The sequence below is a fragment of the Bombina bombina genome, chromosome 1 (genome assembly GCF_027579735.1).
Source record: "Bombina bombina isolate aBomBom1 chromosome 1, aBomBom1.pri, whole genome shotgun sequence".
NCBI classification, from domain to species: Eukaryota; Metazoa; Chordata; class Amphibia; order Anura; family Bombinatoridae; genus Bombina; species Bombina bombina.
The window spans coordinates 1533275763-1533291343 of record NC_069499.1 but is presented as its reverse complement, the minus strand read 5'-3'; the positions used below and the strand labels follow the sequence as shown (position 1 = coordinate 1533291343).

The following is a 15581-nucleotide window of genomic DNA, read 5'->3' as shown; positions in this document are numbered from 1 at the left end:
CACAATAAAGGGAACATAATGTTCAATGTCCCTTTTAAGTATGAGAATTATTTTCATGGTCCAAATAAAACTGAGCTTAACATACTGATGTGATGGCTCATAACTTGGAAACAGCTAATCAGACCACAATAACTCTCTGATACGTTGATAAGAGTAACAGGAATGTAGGAGCCTAACAAAAGCCTTTTACAATGGTATAAATTATCATATTGCATTAAATGCTCATTAATGACTCAACCACATTACTCTTATACAAATTATTACAACAGAAAACAATGTGAGATGGAGACTAGTGATACTTTAAACTGGCAAAGACTCTAAATACGCATCTGCAGATATGTTCTAAGTCTGGATAACTATTGAAACGCTTCACAAAACATACATTTTGTTAAAGGAACAAAGCGTATGATATCCTCTAACAAAACACAGTAACCATTAACCATTTTTATATGTGTCAAACACTAAAGTGCTGGCAGTACTTGGATTTTCTTAATTGCTTTTTGTACATAAACCAGAGCTTTTCTTGATCTTAAGACTAGAGAGTCAGTAAGCATCTCTCATTTATTTCAGAGTTAAGTTAATACATAGATTATTATGTTTCAGCAAAAGCAATTTATCGTTATTCATAATAATATTTAAAGGCATATAAAACCTACAATTTTTCTTTCATGATTTTGATAGAAAATGCAACTTTCTAATGTAATTCTATTATCTATTTTGCTTAATTCTCTTGCTATCCTTTGTTGAAAAGAATTCCTGGGTAGGTTCAGGAACAGCAAAGCTTCTACTGGGAGCCAGCTGCTGATTGGTGGAGGCACAAATACACCTCATGTCATTGGCTTACCTGATATTTTGTTTAGCAAGCTCCCTGTCGTTCATTGCTGCTCCTTCAACAAAGCAAATTTGATAATAGCTGTTTGGGTTTCATATCCCTTTAATAGTAAATGAATCATGTAATCAAATCAAACAATGCTACTTTGTGGGAAGTTTACAAAACATAGGGAGCATTCATGTTACAGTTTTGCAAGTAATTCCAGAATTCTTACCGCAGAAAAGCCAAACCAGAATGAGGCTCATTATCCAGCGGTAGGAAAGTCAGGTTAAGACAATGGGTATTACGGTAATACTGGATTTAGTCACATGATTAGTAGTTGGTCAGTACATGATGTTAATGCCTATCCATGATATATATAGTTTTTGCCACCTTCGTCAGTATGGTACCAAGTACCATTACTTAGCTTTAAGATCAATAGCAATTACAATTTATTGATTCATTGGCTATTAGATAGACTGCCATTTACCTGACTATTTTTTGCAATTAAAGGGATAGGATAGATTGATAGGCTTTTATAATATCCTTCAGATAAAACATTGTATACATGACTGTGATTTAATTGCAACCTTACGTGATATTCTAACTAATATGTTTATTTGATGTTTTCCATTAATTTGCTGTACTGGTCAAATGATTGTTACTGTTTGATATATTGTAAACTGTGGATTTTTGTATTAATAGAGTAACCAATCATCTATGTATGAGCCTTTAAATTCTGCATCACACATATGCAGTTAAGGGTCTAATTTAATGATTTAATTAATTTTAAATTTTGAAATGCTGCATTCAATGTTAGCTAGATTTTATAAAGGGATAGATGATAGATAGATAGATAGATAGATAGATAGATAGATAGATAGATAGATAGAGGCATATAGACAGACAGACAGATAGATGATAGATAAATAGATAGATAGATAGATAGATAGATAGATAGATAGATAGATAGATAGATAGAGGCATATAGACAGACAGACAGATAGATGATAGATAAATAGATAGATAGATAGATAGATATAGATTTTTTACAAAAACAAAATATCAATATTCAGCAAATATGAAGTCACTGTAACAGGTAAACTGATTCTAAATGTTGAAAGTCATTCTTTAAAATATAGAGTCAGTTTATCTGATAATAAGCCTTACAATAAATACCATAAATGTGCAGTGTTTATTTTTGTTTCTATTTTATTTCAGTAACCTGTAGATCAATTTAAGTATATCATCTGATACTAGAGCTAAATGCTATTTTTATTATGCAGGACACTGAAACAAATATAGACTATTTACATATTAAATATTAATCCCACTGCAAAATGAAGGGCTAGATTAGAAATTGAGCGCTACATTATCACACGCCCGCAGACGGACACATTTGCCCATTTGCTGGGGCACAGTAAATAACCAGCAATTACGTAAGTGGCTAGTTATTGCTACAGCAAGCTCACGGTAGCAATTAGCACTCCGAAAGTTAAACAGAAATTAGATCTCTGGTTAATTTTCTAAAAGTGCACCAAATGGCCTCAAAATAAAGGGCATTATAGTTTTTTAATTTAAAAAAATGTAGCATTTTGTTTTTTAATACAAAATAACAGCACTAGGCAGTTTTGGGGGCTTTAAAAGTTAGTGGGAGTGGGGTGTTAGAAAAAAAACATCACTGAAAAGTGCCATTACATTACGGTCTATGGGAACTGTGTGTTCCCATAGCCCACAATGTAAATATATATGTATATGCTCATATACATATATATTTCTGTTAATATGTGTATATACACATATTGACACATGAATATATATTCACATATTTAAAAATGCTGCCCCTCACTGCGCTCCTTACTCACTTTGCTGTGTGATGTCCGGGGGCCGTCTCTATAGAAGCGTGCTGCTTCCTAGCAATGCAAACGCAAGCTCACGTTTACATTATGATTTACTTGTAATACCAGCTGGTATTACAAAGTGGAGCTCTAATATCGCTTGCATGCAAGCGATATTTACCGCTCCACTTGTAAACTAGCCCTAAATGAGCAAAAAAGACCATGCTTAAAGGGACATAATGTGGCAATAAAAAAATCCCTAAATTCCCTATATCATTAGCATTTTTTTACTGCATTATTATTTTACTATACCCATGTGAATATCACACCGCTAAGAGGTTAAACATAATTAAAGTCACCTTTAAATCAATACTACACTACTAATCTTGTGCTTGAACATGGCCAGTGATTGGTGACTATGAACATTTGCCACCAATTATTGGTTTGGCGCATGTGTTCCAGACCAGTAGTGTCTTGTTAGTTCAGAGCTCACTTTAACTATGGGTTTTAATCCTTTGTGTAGGACTTAAAGGGACATGGAACCTAAAATGTTTACGTTTTCTTTTATGAGTCAGACAACATACAATTTTAAGCAACTTTCCAATTTCCTTCTAGTATATAATTTGCTTCATTCTTTTGGTATCCTTTTTTGAAGGAGCGGCAATGCTCTACTGGCATTTAGCTGAAGGCCAATGGCAAGATACATATATGTACAGGAACCAATCACCAACTTCTGAGTCTACCTAGGTATACTTTTTAAAAAGTGATACAAAGAGAACAAAACAAATTAGATAGAAATAAATTGGAACATTATTTAAAATTAGATACTCTATCTGAATCATGAAAGAAAAAAATGGGTTATATCTCCCTTTTAACACATACATGTAGGCAAGCAATGGTGAAATAATATGATTATTTAGTGCAGCTTTATATCACTTTAATAATTTAAAAAAATGCATGTTAACATAAAACAGACAGTGCAAAATATATCGGCTATGTGTCTTTAGAGAAAGGATATTCTTACCAGTTATCGAACTTCTCTCTCTTTCTAATTTTTCTAGGCACTCGTCTTTATACTGAGACCACATTTTTAGTGTGTCCTCCAGAACAGATCCTCTGACCTACAAATATAAAAAATAGATTGTGAAAAAAGTGTCATGTTTCCAGGTGCATAAATGTGGGGATTTTGCGCTTGAATAGGTTGTTCATTGTTTTGCCTACTTTTCACGCTACATTTAATTATACGTGCGAATACATTAACGCGCTTGCAATATTCGAAGTTCGGCTTTTTCCGCAAATCGGGATAACGTGGGAGTTAATAAAAATACAATTTGTAATATGTGCGCTACCCAGCGCACGCAAGAACCTTATCGAGTTAACGCAAGAGTAGGAGCGATAATTACTGTTCCACTCATAATCTAGCCCTTAGAGTATAAACTGCAGTTCAAAGACATTTGAATGTCATTTTTTTTCTTTTAATACCCGGAATATCTAGCTTCATTTTAGAGGAAGCATGCTTGGAGCTACACAGCATGCTGGAAGTTGTAGGCCTAGATTTAGAGTTCTGCGGCCAAAGGGGTGCGTTAGCTACGCGTGCTTTTTTCCCCCCGCACCTTTTAAATACCGCTGGTATTTAGAGTTCACAGAATGGCTGCATTAGGCTCCAAAAAAGGGAGCGTAGAGCATAATTTACCGCCACTGCAACTCTAAATACCAGCGTTGCTTACGGACGCGGCCAGCTTCAAAAACGTGCTCGTGCACAATTCCCCCATAGAAAACAATGGGGAAACACTTCCTAAGTCTGCACCTAACACCCTAACATGAACCCCGAGTCTAAACACCCCTAGCCTTACACTTATTAACCCCTAATCTGCCGCCCCCGCTATCGCTGACCCCTGCATATTATTATTAACCCCTAATCTGCTGCTCCGTACACCGCCGCAACCTACATTATACCTATGTACCCCTAATCTGCTGCCCCTAACACCGCCGACCCCTATATTATATTTATTAACCCCTAATCTGCCGCCCCCGCTATCGCTGACACCTGCATATTATTATTAACCCCTAATCTGACGCTCCGTACACCGCCGCAACCTACGTTATCCCTATGTACCCCTAATCTGCTGCCCCTAACACCGCCGACCCTATATTATATTTATTAACCCCTAATCTGCCGCCCCCAACGTCGCCTCCACCTACCTACAATAATTAACCCCTAATCTGCCAACCGGATCTCACCACTACTATAATAAATGTATTAACCCCTAAAGCTAAGTCTAACACTAACACCCCCCTAAGTTAAATATAATTTTAATCTAACGAAATAAAATAAATCTTATTAAATAAATGAATCCTATTGTAGCTATTTTAGGATTAATATTTATTTTACAGGTAACTTTGTAATTATTTTAACCAGGTACAATAGCTATTAAATAGTTAATAACTATTTAATAGCTACCTAGTTAAAATAATTACAAAATTACCTGTAAAATAAATCCTAACCTAAGTTACAATTAAACCTAACACTACACTATCAATAAATTAATTAAATAAAATACCTACAATTATCTACAATTAAATCTAACACTACACTATCAATAAATTAATTAAATAAAATACCTACAATTAAATACAATTAAATAAACTAACTAAAGTAAAAAAATAAAAAAGAACTAAGTTACAAAAAATAAAAAAATATTTACAAACATTAGAAAAATATTACAACAATTTTAAACTAATTACACCTACTCTAAGCCCCCTTTAGGGGTACATAGGGATAACGTAGTTGGCGGCGGTGTACGGAGCGGCAGATTAGGGGTTAAAAAATTTTAATAGAGTGGCGGCGATGTGGGGGGGTACATAGGTAGTTTATGGGTGTTAGTGTATTTTAGAGCACAGTAGTTAAGAGCTTTATAAACCGGCGTTAGCCCAGAAAGCTCTTAACTACTGACTTTTTTCTGCGGCTGGAGTTTTGTCGTTAGATTTCTAACGCTCACTTCAGCCAAGACTCTAAATACCGGCGTTAGAAAGATCCCATTGAAAAGATAGGATACGCAAATGGCGTAGGGGGATCTGCGGTATGGAAAAGTCGTGGCTGCAAAGTGAGCGTTAGACCCTTTCCTGACTGACTCCAAATACCAGCGGGCGGTAAAAACCAGCGTTAGGAGCCTCTAACGCTGGTTTTGACGGGTACCGCCAAACTCTAAATCTAGGCCGTAGTTTGCTATTTCACTCTCAGAATTGTGCCTCTAGTTGTGAACTACTTTTACCAGCATGCAGTGTACAGTGGTGGAGAATGAGATTGCAGTATAAAAAAAAGTCCAATCGGTTGCCAGCATTTATTGCGTCTGTATGTGTCTATAATAATTGTATGTCCAGATTAACCAAATGTCTTTGTTATGCAATTAGTACTATTCTACTGGCGATTGCTTTACTATGATATTAAATATTAAGCCTACATGTACATTACTTATAACTAGATCATTTAACCTCTTAAGGGCTTGATTAAAAGTGGAGCGCTAATTTATTGTGCGCCCGCAAACGGGCAAATTCATCCGTATATATATATATATATATAACAGGATAATAAAAGTCCACAGTGGTGGTGAAAATAAGACCTATGAGTGCGGTCTCTGTTTATATATATATATATATATATATATATATAGTTGTAATAAAAATTATTCAACCCCCATTGCAAATGATGTTTAACTTCAAGTAGTTTCCCCAAATTCAACTAAAAATGCAACTTTTAATGAATTCTGCATTCTCAAAATTACAATGAAATAACAATGACGATCCGGCTTCCTCCAATCAATGCGTGCCTCACAAGCTGGACTCCAAAGGGGGCACACAACGATTGGAGAAAGCCGGATTCTTCATCGATCTGCTAAAGAAAGCTAAAACGTTATTGTAAAGTTTAATGAATGAAAGTGTACCTGTTTTTAATATTATTTTTAGATACTGGGCACTTATTGATTAAACTTTACAATCACTTTAAGACTCAATTTTCTGAGGAATTGCACCAAAGGTTTGACATAAAGAAGGTGAGGTACCACTGATTTAAAAGAGAACCAAACTCTAGGTGAAGTGCAATCTATAGTTATTCATGAACACTATTATGAATGACCATCTCTAATTAGCTTCTATGAGGTTTTAAATAGAAATAAAAAACAAAAAATGAATCATTTGATGATATACAGTACTTGTGTTCTTCTGAGGCTTTTGATACAGTGCCACATGGGAGATTATTGTATATAATTGAAAAGTCTGAAAATAGCTGATAATAATACCTCTTGTATAAACAACTGGTTAATAGATACAGAACAGGGAGTCACAAAGTAAAGCCATACATTTTTTCCTGTTTGTTATATTTGTTTGTTATTTTTGTGATAATGTAATAATGATTATTTTACATGCATTACATTTACTCAAGCAGTGTTCTACAGATATTTCTTTAACCTCTTCACTGCTAAGCAGTTTTTTGTTTTTGCTGCTTATATTTTAATTCTTTTGTAAGTCATATTTCAGTGAGTAACTCACATATATATATTTTTTGTTTGTTTGTTTTTCAGCAGGTCCAGCAGATTCAGGACATATAATTATTATATTTATATTTCATGGCATGTGAGGTAGCTGCAACAACAACAAAATAATGGAAAAACAATGTATATTTTTTGTTAATATTTTAGTAAATAATAAAATGGCCAAGTGACCCCTGCTGTTATTGTGATCACATTACTAAATTGTCATCAAGGGTAGCCACATGTAAAATAAAGGCCCATACAGACTTTTAGAGGTCATAATATAAACTAGAGGGGTTGCTTTGTGCCAGTACACAATCTAAAGCATTTTTTTCTAGCAATATACAGACAAAATTCATATTTGTATTTAAAGGACCGCTCAATGCAGTAGAATGGCATAATTAACAAGTGCATAATTAAAAGACAATGATTTAACACTGAATTTCAAATAAGCAGTAGATTTTTTTTCTGACAAATTTATTTTTTCTCCTATATAGCGGCCCCCTGTATCCTGTGACAGACATCAGCCAATCACATACTGGTATTCGTTTACCCTGTGAACTTGTGCACATGCTCAGTAGCATCTTATTCCTCATAAAGTTTGTATATAATAAAACTGTGCAAAATGTAATAATGGAAGTAAATTGGAATGTGCCTTAAAACTTTGTGCTCTATCTGTATAATAATAGTTTATTTTGACTTGAGTGTCCCTTTAAGAGAGGGACTTGTTTACTATAAAATAAACTTTATTAGAGGTCTCTAAAGATAACATATTGTAGGCATCCAGATCCACCATTTAAAAAAAAAAATGGTTCTCTTTCAAATGAGGGGTCTTGGAAATATGTAGCTAGTAATGTTGCTGAGACTAAGAAGTTCAAACAACCCCCATCCAGCTAGCTTTACTGCCTGTCACTTCCTGGTCCCGCAAATTCTATGATGTCGTCACACATGTTCTTGGTGACATCACCCCCACTCCCATGCTGCTTTAGGAGTGCCGCCCACTACACCACAAATGATTATGACCAGCAGTGAGGATGATGTTAACAACAGCATCAGATTGGGGATCCCTCTGGATCATGAATGGTTCGTTATGCACTTACACGCAGAAATTTGCATGACTACGGAGCCCCTCCGGTGTCACTCTACAAAAAAAATAAATCAAAACATTCCTCCACTGTAATGTACCATGCGCACAATGTAATACCTTGTGAGCATGTTATATTATGCAGTTACTACAATTTAACTATTTCGTGCACACAAAATAAGTGTTCCCAACTTTGCGGTTACATTCGTGCCCACAAAATATTTAATTCATGCGCACGATGAAACTGTATAATTAGGGCCACTGGTTCCTCCTTCTGTTGCCTTCTCTTTGAGCTAGTTTCTCTGAAGTGGAGGAAGCTGCGACCAACGCTTACAGAAAGAGGAACCGGCGGCACTAATTATACAGTTAAATTGTCTGCACTAATGATCTATTTTGTGCACATGATGTAACTGTAACATTGGGGATACTTATTTTGCACACACAAGCCGTAGCGTGTGCACAAGAAAGTTATATTGTGGTAACTGTGTAATATAATGTGCTAACAATGTATTACATCATAAGCGCAGCGGGAGGGAACGTTTAGATTTTTTTTTGCAGAGTGACACCAAAGAGGCTCCGTACATGACAACCCATTCTTGTCATGATCAATGAAAAGGTTATACTGTATATTGATTCTGCACCAGAAGCTATTATGCCAGTCATATGAACATCATCAATCATAATTAGATTGAAAGCTCTTTTGGACAGAGTTCCATATCTACTTTGTACAATTCTGTTCTATTAATGTCAAAATGCCATTTCATCATTTGTGCTTTGTCAAGTAGATATCAATAACTGTCTTAGCATTTTTTTTTATTTTAAATGAAACATATGCAACACAGGAATATTCCATCTAGTGTTTGATGGCTATACTTTCACACTAGTCTAAATTTGTCAAAACATTTATTGGATGATCATAATATTTATGTAAAAAAAATACTGTTTATAAAAATGATAACAATAAGAGCAACGGTTACAGCAGAATAGCGTTTTGTCACGACACTGTTGCTGTGATCCTTTCATACAGAGAAGAGGGTTCTGTAGGTACCAGGGAAATAAGGAGTCATTTTACATATTAATATTTTTAAAGATAAAAAGTGCATTCATACAGCATTCTCTTAACAGGACATTAAACTGCTCGAAACCACAGAATGGTCACTACTCCTTGTATTGTATATATATACATTACAATACACACAAAAATAAAGTCTAGCACTCGCTCACAAGCTCTCATTTGCAATGGAAGTGTTAGTTACTGCATTTGGCCAAATGAGACAAGCCCAGGTACCACGTCAAGGTCTCTTCCAAAACCTGGGACCCTAATACAGCCACACAAATGCAGGCTCATGCACAGGTGCAGCAAGCTCATATTCAAACAAACTGGGAACTAGTCAGGGTTCAAAGACTTTTGTAATCACCCTTAAGCACAACAGTACTGTTGCACTTTCTCTCTCTCTCTCTCTCTCTCTCTCTCTCTCTCTCTCTCTCTCTCTCTCTATATATATATATATATATATATATATATACACAGTATGTGTATGTACAGTATATACTGTATATATATATATATATATATATATATAGTATGTGTATGTACAGTATATACTGTATATATATATATATATATATATATATATATAGTATGTGTATGTACAGTGTATACTGTATATATATATATATATATATATATATAGTATGTGTATGTACAGTATATACTGTATATATATATATATATATATATAGTATGTGTATGTACAGTGTATACTGTATATATATATATATATATATATATAGTATGTGTATGTACAGTATATACTGTATATATATATATATATATATATATATATATATATATATATATATATATATATATATATATATAGTATGTGTATGTACAGTGTATACTGTATATATATATATATATATATATATAGTATGTGTATGTACAGTATATACTGTATATATATATATATATATATATATATATATATATATAGTATGTGTATGTACAGTGTATACTGTATATATATATATATATATATATATATATAGTATGTGTATGTACAGTATATACGGTATATATATATATATATATATATATATATATATATATATATAGTATGTGTATGTACAGTATATACTGTATATATATATATATATATATATATAGTATGTGTATGTACAGTGTATACTGTATATATATATATATATAGTATGTGTATGTACAGTATATACTGTATATATATATATATATATATATATAGTATGTGTATGTACAGTGTATACTGTATATATATATATATATATATATATATATATATATATATACAGTATGTGTATGTACAGTATATACTGTATATATATATATATATATATACAGTATGTGTATGTACAGTATATACTGTATATATATATATATATATATATATATATATATATATATATATATATATACAGTATGTGTATGTACAGTATATACTGTATATATATATATATATATATATATATATATATATAGTATGTGTATGTACAGTATGTACAGTATATACTGTATATATATATATATATATATATATATATATATATATATAAACTGTATATATAATGTATATATATGAAACAAGTTCCTCTTCAAACATAATGAGGCCTATCTTGAACCTCTAGTCCTTCCCATTAAGAATAGCAGAAGAAGGATGATACTGAAATAGACAGATATGAAAAAAATCAGAAATAAAGATGAACACACAGTGACATAGTAAATAAAAATTCCATTGCATGATGTGCAATGGTTCTCCAAAAGTCTCATCAAATAGGGCCCACAAGGCCCATATATCTAACATAAAAAATACTCATGTACGGGGGTCCCTCATGGGCCATAAGTATAATCTAGAACCTAATTAACTGATAGTACCCAAAATATAATATTAACAGTCAAAAAACCTTTTAGGTAGATTAAAATAAGCAATATAAAACAGTGCAAAGGACGCAGAGAAACTTAATACTGGCAGTGGTAAATTAGCCTCTATGTAACCCATAAAAGGTGGACCACAGTCCAAATTAGACTATAAAATCTAGGAAAGGCCAAATGAAGATGGTGGAGCGTCTCTGAATATGTGTGATTTAAAATAAATCATGATAGCACATATTTGTAGATCGTACCAGATAAATGCTGTACATAGAATATATTAAAAAAAGGTGGTTGGTAAGTAGGATCACAGAGACCTACATTTAATAATATGTGTGATCAATAAATTATGAATGTATATTATGGAACCTTTTTTGGGCCATAAATAAGAACCAGCTTCTTTTGAGTTAACTGCAATTAAACTTCAAGTAATAAGAGTGTCTCTAGCCATAGATAAATACAATCAGGGCTGTGTATATTTAAAGATAGTAACCAATCAAGGAGTAGATTTTAAGTGGAGCGCTATTTACCGCTTTAGTTCGAGCACAAACTTCGCTAGAAGTAAGCTTTTCTTGCGCGTGTCGGGTAGCGTGCATATTTCAAGTTTGGTATTAAAAAATTTGCACACATATACATATATTCTATGCATTATTTATTTTTACAGCATTTACAATAATTTTTAACAATTATTATTAATATTTTATTATATTTTATATTTCAAAAAAGCATTTTAAGATTAGTAATTCTTCATATGCGCTAACCCAACACAAATTGCTTTAAGTATATTTTACATTTCTATACTTCACATAGTATATATATAAATTATACAGTATAACACATAAATACATATACACACACACACACACATATATATATATATATATATATATATATATATATATACAGTATATATGTATATGTATATATATATATATATATACATACACATATTTAGACATGTATATTCACGTATATTATAGCCCTTTGCAGTAAAACACCTTGTCATAGACCAAATATATATATTCTACAAATATATATATTCAATATATATATTCTTCACATAGAATATATATATTTGTAAAATATATATCTATACCTATATATATATATATATATATATATATATATATATATATATATATAGGCATCCAAAGAGAAAAGCACTCACCGGGTCTTATTGAGCAAAAACACTTTTAATCCGTGACGTTTCGGGGTTGCCCCCGTCTTCAGACAACAATTACAGTTATACACAATAACTCACCCTTTATAACAAACAAACCCGCTCCCAAGTGCAGTCCCGCCGGTGGCGTACCGGAAGTAGGGATGGGCGAATGTGCAAATTTTCAAATTTCGAATGTAGAACGAATGTTATTACCAAAATTCGAATTCTAAATTCGAATGTCGATAAGAATGAATATTCTTAAAAATTCGAAAATCGAATGTTATTTACAGTTTTCGAATGTCACTTTCGAATTCGAATGTTTATAATTATATCGAATGTCTACATTCGAAATTCGAATTTTTCGAATTCGAATATAAATTCGAATTTTTTGAATTCGAATATAAATTCGAATTTTTCGAATTCGAATATTGCATAATTCGAATATTACATTTAAAAGCATTAGAAATACTATTACAATCTAAATTCGAATTTTTCGAATTCGAATACACGTATTGCATAATTCGAATATTACATTTAAAGAAAAAGCATTAGAAATACTATTACAATCTAAATTCGAATTTTTCGAATTCGAATACACGTATTGCATAATTCGAATATTACATTTAAAGAAAAAGTATTAGAAATACTATTACAATCTAAATTCGAATTTTTCGAATTCGAATATTGCATAATTCGAATATTACATTTAAAGAAAAAGCATTAGAAATACTATTACAATCTAAATTCGAATTTTTCGAATTCGAATACACGTATTGCATAATTCGAATATTACATTTAAAGAAAAAGCATTAGAAATACTATTACAATCTAAATTCGAATTTTTCGAATTCGAATACACGTATTGCATAATTCGAATATTACATTTAAAGAAAAAGCATTAGAAATACTATTACAATCTAAATTCGAATTTTTCGAATTCGAATATTTTCGAATGCAATCATAAAATTCGAAACCGAACATTCGAAAATCGAATGTTAGAATGTTATGTAAACATTCGAAATTCGATTCGACCGAACGAATGTGTTAAAATTCGTGCCGTTTTTCGAATGTTGCGAAACATTCTCCCATCCCTAACCGGAAGTCAGCAGCCGTGCGCAGAACAATACGTCACCGGTTGCCATAGCAACCAGGACGCCTCCCGGCGGAATCCCTGTTATAAGTTAAAACTTTAAAAATTAAATAACTGTGCATAGATACAACATTATATACAAAATACTGAATCAAAAATATATATATGCTGGGAAAACACTTCTAAAGTATTGTCTCAGACATCCAGGTAATAAATCATACCCTAATCATTAGGAAAACATCCTAATCTCCCTAAGTCCCTACACTATAATAATCAATATACAATATCAATGAAATCCTAGATTGAGTGTATAGCAAACATATAATAAACAGGGATAAATTATCCTAACACCGTAACAAACAATGTAAGCTAAATAAGCAAATCTAAATATATTCCATATTAAGTCTCAAGAAACATAACATAAGCAATGGCAAAGTATTATTGTCAATGAATCTTGGATCATGGATCAGAAGTACAACCTAGAAATCAAAAAATTAATTAATTAAGGAAATCTAAAAACCGAAGAAAAGAAACACCATGTGGAAAAATAAATAAATATATATAGGAATAAAAACAAAAAATAATCATAAAAATAGAAATAAAAATAAATATAAAAAAATAAAATAAAAATAATGATAATAAAAGTAAAAATAAAATAAAATAAAAAATAAAATAAAAAAGAAAGAAAAGGATGAAATGTGAATTAGAGCAAAAAGAAGGGGAAAGACAAAAATCAAGAATAAGAAAGAAGAAGAAAGAAGAACCAAGAGACATGCAATTTAATAAAAATAGAGGGAGAAATATCACAGAAAACAATGCCAATCCAAGTTGACATTCAGGCCCCGTGGAGCCATAGTGTTTTTGCTCAATGAGACCCGGTGAGTGCTTTTCTCTTTGGATGCCTGTATTGTTATTTTTAAGCACCCCGGGCAGGCTGAATAAGGATTATGTTACCGTGAGTGCTTATACCTCGTAGGATATTATATATATATATATTTATATATATTAATTATACAGTATAACACATAAATACATACACACACACACACACATATATATATATATATATATATATATATACAGTATATATATATATGTATATGTATATATATATATATATATATATATATATATATATATATATATATATATATACATACACATATTTAGACATGTATATTCATGTATATTATAGCCCTTTGCAGTAAAACACCTTGTCATATACCAAATACCTTTTAAACGTTTTTTTTTATTTCTATGAATCCTTTTTATCAGATAGTGTTTATATGAGTGTAACTGTAATTTTAAATGTATTTATGTTGTGTTTAGTTCAACTTTTTTTTACCCAAAATTGTGCTCTGGCAATTATGTTTTCTTTCAACTTGTTACACGAGCGCTCTATCCGTTGTGCGCTCAAGCACCACAGTTAGCACACCCCTTTTAATCTAGCTCCAAATGTGATATATAGGATATATCAGGAAGTACTGTTGGGGTGACTTATAACTAAGATTACTCAGGCCAGTATATACAGTAACACGTTTCATTATCTCAGCAGCTTAAAATGTATGTCTCACGGAACTGCCTAGACTGTCTTGTTCTATGTAAACATTATTAAAGTCATATAACCATATGAACATAGTAAGGTATATCTTGAGTAGCTAACTAGCAACTCAAGATATACCTCAAATCAACTGATCATCATACACTAGAGTTGGCTACTATACTAGAAGCAGTTGAATAGGCACAAGAAATACTTTTATTTCTACAAATAAAAATAAATAAAAGATCTTCAATTTACAAGCATGATGGTAAAAAGTGAAACACATTCACCAAGTCTCGCTCCACAAACTATTCCACTCCAGTTCTTTGAGGAACATGAGATCAGATATCTATTGTACCAGATTAAAGTGCCATAAAACATGTTGAGATCTGTGCAGATCCTAAAAGGGCTTATTAAAGGGACAGTCTAGGCCAAAATAAACTTTCATGATTTAGATAGAGCATGTAATTTTAAACAATTTTCCAATTTACTTTTATCACCAATTTTGCTTTGTTCTCTTGGTATTCTTAGTTGAAAGCTTAAAGGAACACTCAATCAAAATTAAACTTTCATTATTCACATAGAGCATGCCATTTTAAACAACTTTCTAATTTACTTCCATTAA

General features: G+C 31.9%; 1 protein-coding gene across 1 annotated transcript in view; it reads right to left on the bottom strand.

The window, feature by feature from the left end:
• Nucleotides 1–15581, bottom strand: part of GLP2R (glucagon like peptide 2 receptor) — a 382306-nt gene that overhangs the window by 293182 nt on the left and 73543 nt on the right. Inside the window, exon 2 of the mRNA XM_053708546.1 lies at nt 3674–3770. Within this exon, the coding sequence (XP_053564521.1) occupies nt 3674–3770 (97 nt within the window). The remainder of the gene's footprint in view (nt 1–3673; nt 3771–15581) is intronic.